The following is a 5028-nucleotide window of genomic DNA, read 5'->3' as shown; positions in this document are numbered from 1 at the left end:
GAAGACTCAACAGGTGGTCTGTTAAATACGATCTCTACAACAGCAAAGGGATTAGGCAGACTTAGCAGAAAATCACTCAGCCTGGGGGTGTATTTTTAAAATCCAAACTTAGTAGGACAAAGACTGATTACCCTGAGGCAACTTATCCTGCTGCGCCCCGCAGCGGGGCATCACCAATCCCGGGCCAGAGCGCTGCAGGGGAAGGAGGGCGCCCTCCGCGCAGCGCAGCTCGCATCTGCGGCCGCCCATTCGGCCTCCCGCACCGATTCCCCCCGCGTCCGTCCCTCTGTCCGTCGGTCGGTGGTTCCGCGGAGCCGGCTGGGGGCCCGGGGCTCTGGGAACGGTACGGGAAGCTCCGCCAGCCCGATGGTGGCGGCGGCCCTGTCGGGCCCGGCGGTGCGGCTGTCGCGCTCGGTGGCGGCCCGCGGCTCCGACGGCGCCTTCTGCAAGGGGCTCACGCGCACGCTGCTCACCTTCTTCCACCTGGCCTGGCGGCTGCGCATGAACTTCCCCTACTTCTACGTCGTGGCCTCCGTGATGCTCAACGTCCGCATGCAGATACATATTTAGAGCAACTAACTTGGGGACATGGGTGTGTGTGTGTGTCTGTGTGCGTCCCGGGCAGGATGGCTGCCTTCCACCCACCAGCTCACCGCCCTAGAGCAAAGCAACCAGCTCCCCTCGCACCTGCGGACTGGCCCGTCTGTCTTTCCATTGCCTCCTCTTCTAATAGAAATGGGCCAGTAGAATCATGATTTGCGGAATGCCTGCAGTATAACCAAAAAAGCCTGAGATATAACGAAAAGTGGACTCTCAAGGAAATAGAGAATTCAAGGACCAGAAAAGAACTTAGAAATCTGAAAATCCTCAAAATATTTGAGAAGTGCTTGCATCCATAAAACAAAAGACAGCACGAACTTCAGGAAATGACAATGGGCACAGGATGCCCCAAGGAAAAAAGGAAAGGTTGCTAACAAGTTAAATAAAGAGCAACTGTACAGGAATGGTCCCAATAGGAGGCCAATCTTCCAAATTAGAATAAGACTAACAGACTTCCAACTGAAGGGAATGAATTCTCAGCAACAGATGGATGGAGTTAGCAGCTGGAGGAAATCAATAACATGACCTGGAAGGCATACATTTCTTCATCCCAAAAGAAACACAATGGCAAACAGAAACTACAGGGGAAACAAAGATTTCAAACTGTACATGGAAAGCATGCTATAAAAGTGACCTCAGATGGGGCCTGCTTGTGAACTGCAGCCAGGAGCGAGAGACGAGAGACGGAATCAGCTCGAACATTGGCACGTGGACCAAGACTCTGCAGGCACAGATGAGAAAATCCAATTGTAGCATCCCACTTTGCTACTCAGTGAACAGTATTTAAATAACATTGCATGGAAATATTAGTTACGGTTTCCGTTTTTAGAGTGAATCTCTAGGAAAAGCAGGGAAGTCTTCATTGTGGTTAGAGAGCAGATGGGAATGTTCCCAACTTTGACAGTGTGCGAGGACACGCAGCAAGTTGGCAGGCAGCGGGGAGGAAATGGAACAGGGGTGTTCTTCTCATGAGGCAGGAAGCCCAGGTACTGTCTCCAGCTGAAAGAATAAGACAGGTTTACGGATCATATTAGTAAAGTGAACAAGGACACCAACAGAAGAGTGAGAAGTAGTGACACAAGCAGACCGAGGGGGAAGAGAGCCAAGGGGACTGCAGGAAGTCAGCAGAAAAGGCCTCACGTCACCAAGTCAAGAAGTTGTAATAAAAGCACGTTATTGAGTAAAATGGAGGTAACCTCTCCACAGACGTGTCAAGTTTTTGCCTCTGGGTTGGAGAACAGAGAGTGCAGAAGGATGGGCAGGATTCACTGCTTTTCATTATGCGCCCTTTTGTACTATTTGATTTTTTTTAAAACTATATATGCATGTATTGCTTTGATTAAAAATTAAAACTATTAAAAATGAATTTACTGCAATTAGAAGGAAATTTGGGAGGGGCATTGCGGAGTGGCACACAAGGCCGGGTAGATTCTGCCTTCCTACCTTTCTGCAATAGTGTATGAGGTCCTTAAATGTTCCTGAGTCATCACATGAAATATGATTTCCATGCTTTCCAAGCAACTCATAGACCACGAAGAAAAGCTTCAAAACTAGAAATGGCCGGTAATCCTCAGTTAGCCCAGAGCTTGTTCACTCTATGAAACTTTGCATGACCAAACCTCTGTGATGTCATACTTAAGGTATAAACCAAACAAAAAATGTGATTAATTTTTCAAAACTTAAAAATTGGACAAGCGCCCCGTGGTGTTTATACAAGGTTCTCACATTTTAGTGTTGGTCATAATAGCAAGACAGTGGGGGTCGCGGGAGCATCGTGAGGCCGAATATCCACCACAATAACCAAAGTGCACACGCTAAGCATGGTGGGGTGCTGCCTGATGCTAAGCGTATGCAGGAACTGGTAGAACATCACAGAGGAAGGGGTCAGACTCAGGCTAGAACTCCACTGTCCCCTGACCTCCATAAGCTCCCCCTCCATCCTGTGTAGCTACTACTGCAGGGCTGCGCTGGGTCCATGGCACAAGCGTTGACTTAGAGGCACTTTCCAATGAGGCTCTGAGAGGTCTGGGGCTGTCCTGCTCCCCGTGGCGAGTTGCCAGGCTCAGGGGGTGCAGGTGCTCCCGGGGGAAGGCCAAGGGGAAGGTTCCCCAGTGTTAGAGCAGATTCCTCTGCATGTGGATTAGTCCGCTCAACTGCCATAACCAATACCACAGACTGGGGGGCTTAAACAGCAGACCCCGACTTTCTTATAGTTCTGGAGACCGGAAGTGCAAGATCAAGGTGCCAGCAGGGTTGGTTTCTGCTGAGGCCTCTCTTCCTGGCTTTCAAAAGGCCACCTTCTCACTGTGTGCACACTTGGCCTTTCTTCTCTGTGCGTGTAGCGAGAGAGAGCTGGTGTCCCTTCCTCCTCTTACAGGTACACTAGTCCTGTCCGAATAGGGTACCACCATTATGGCCTCACTTAACCTTAATGCCGTCCCTAAAGGCCCCATGTCCAAATTCAGGCACACTGGGAGTTAGGGTTTCCCCACATGAATTTGGTGGGGGGACACAACTCAGTCCATAACAGCATGTGAGATGGTCCCCAGATGTCTCTTGTGGTAATAATACCCCCCTTGCTGCTGATGATAACTGCCACCCCTGGACTGATCTATTACTGGCTCCCTCCACCACACTACAAAGCGGACAGCACATTTGAATGGCACCTGCTTCTCACTGGCATCCTCAGCCCAGAGAGAATAGCCAGCAGAAGTGCTTTTGAAAGCTTCTGATGCTTCCCTCACCCCTAGTTTCTCGGGGCAAGGGTTCCAGGACAGACGTTTGACTTTCTTTGGAGGGCAAAGGTAGGGAGGGAATGGGTGGATGCTCATGACATCCAATACGGTATCCTCATGTTGAGAAGTTTTGAATGTTTCCCCTACACGATGCCAGTGGGCTTCCAGCCTGTCAATGCCACATGTCACAGGCCAGCATCTGGTCCAGTTTTGCATTAGGCCACCCAGAAAACAGAATCACAGCCTGCTGCCTGAGCCCAGCAGAATGAATACACTTCATGAATGCCTGCTACTCGTTCTGTGTTTAACTCTATTCCTTGGCGGACACTGCATGTCACTTCCCACCCCTGGATAAATGCCTTAATTCAATGTAGAAGGATGACAGCATCTATGGATGGGAGATATTATGCTCTCCATGAGGTGGCCCCTCCTCCTCCACACGGAAACACACTGGTCCCTTGGAAATGAATAGACAGCAAGTATTGAATCACAGCATGAAAATGATGATTTAATCCTTCTCAGTGGATCTGGAATGACCCATCTTCACACACTAAGCATTTTATCTTCTCTACTGGGTGGGGGGGATCAAGGGGTTACCAGTATTTGACTTCAATGCCCATTGCCCCCCACAATGATAAGTGCAAGCTAATCACGATTCTACCATTCCCTTTGTCAGCGAAGGGAAAAGAAAACAATGGGGATGTGATCCCCTCAGGGCCAGTGAAGTGGGAAAAGTGCACTAGGGTGCCTCTGAGAAAGGGCTCCTCTCTCCTAAGAAGTCAGTGCAGGGCAGGGTGTTCCTTTTTGTTGCCTGTGGAAATTGTCAGATCTGGATGTGGCCCCAGGGAACTGCTATAGCCATCTTCCCTGAGCCTGAGAGTGAAGCCAAGTCATAGAGGATGACAGAGTCAAGGGAATCACAAAGTAGGGGAGCTGTAGCCCTGTATCTAGAGCCTGATATATCTCTGGACTTCTCTCCTGATGACTCTAAAGAAAGGGAAGCTCTTACTAAGTGTGTAACAGGCATTTGAAGTGCACATGTGCATTCTCTGTGTGAGTGTGTGTGTGTGTGTGTGTGTGTGTGTGAGAGATGCTATATCTCGCCCAACAGAAATTAGTAGAGTCGCCAAAGTCAAGTATTACCCTTCATCCAAACTGTCACTGATGCACTGAAGGAGTTTAGTGAGAATAAATCAGAAGATCAGATGGTGAAAGTGAGGCTGAGGGAGGGGATGGGACCTCCCAAGGTCACTTTGGAAGTTAGTAGCAGATACAAGACTAGAACTCTGGTATCAGCCTGGGAGAGTCTGAAACTCTCCAAATATTCTAGGATTCTAATGAAGAACAGTTGGGACAAGAGAAAAGGTTCTCGAAATGACTGGATTTCAAAAGGCATCTCTCTAAAGAGCCCGTCATCAGATATATTTTTAAAAGTATTCCTTCTCAAGGAATATATCAACTGAGAGCGGGCTTGGGGAAACCGGTTGTCTCAGCCAGACATATGTCTCTGCCCAAACCTTAATACCCAGGAGATGGTACTGTGGGCAGAGTAATTGGCTTCTTGGCCACAAAAGGCTCTATGGGAAAGGTACTGCTGCCCCTCACCTCTCCTTTCCCAACCTAGACTTCATCTTCCCTCTGTCCTCCTCTTCCCAAGCTGGTAACCTGGCCTCTGAGGAATCCACACACACAG

At 49.2% G+C, this 5028-nt stretch overlaps 1 protein-coding gene across 1 annotated transcript; it reads left to right on the top strand.

Annotated features, from left to right (window-relative positions):
- Positions 1–366: 366 nt before the first annotated feature.
- On the top strand, positions 367–570 carry LOC131400611 (small integral membrane protein 10-like protein 2A). The gene has a single exon (XM_058535319.1). It carries the CDS (start codon positions 367–369, stop codon positions 568–570), a length of 204 nt encoding a protein of 67 aa, XP_058391302.1.
- The last annotated feature ends 4458 nt before the right edge of the window (positions 571–5028 follow it).

The sequence above is a fragment of the Diceros bicornis genome, chromosome X (assembly GCF_020826845.1).
Source record: "Diceros bicornis minor isolate mBicDic1 chromosome X, mDicBic1.mat.cur, whole genome shotgun sequence".
NCBI classification, from domain to species: Eukaryota; Metazoa; Chordata; class Mammalia; order Perissodactyla; family Rhinocerotidae; genus Diceros; species Diceros bicornis.
Note: the sequence above shows the minus strand (reverse complement) of the source record. Positions and strands in the feature narration are given on the sequence as shown.

Bases quoted from the DNA above. Each gene is read 5' to 3' on its own strand.
- LOC131400611 (XM_058535319.1), top strand. From the start codon at position 367: ATGGTGGCGGCGGCCCTGTCGGGCCCGGCGGTGCGGCTGTCGCGCTCG.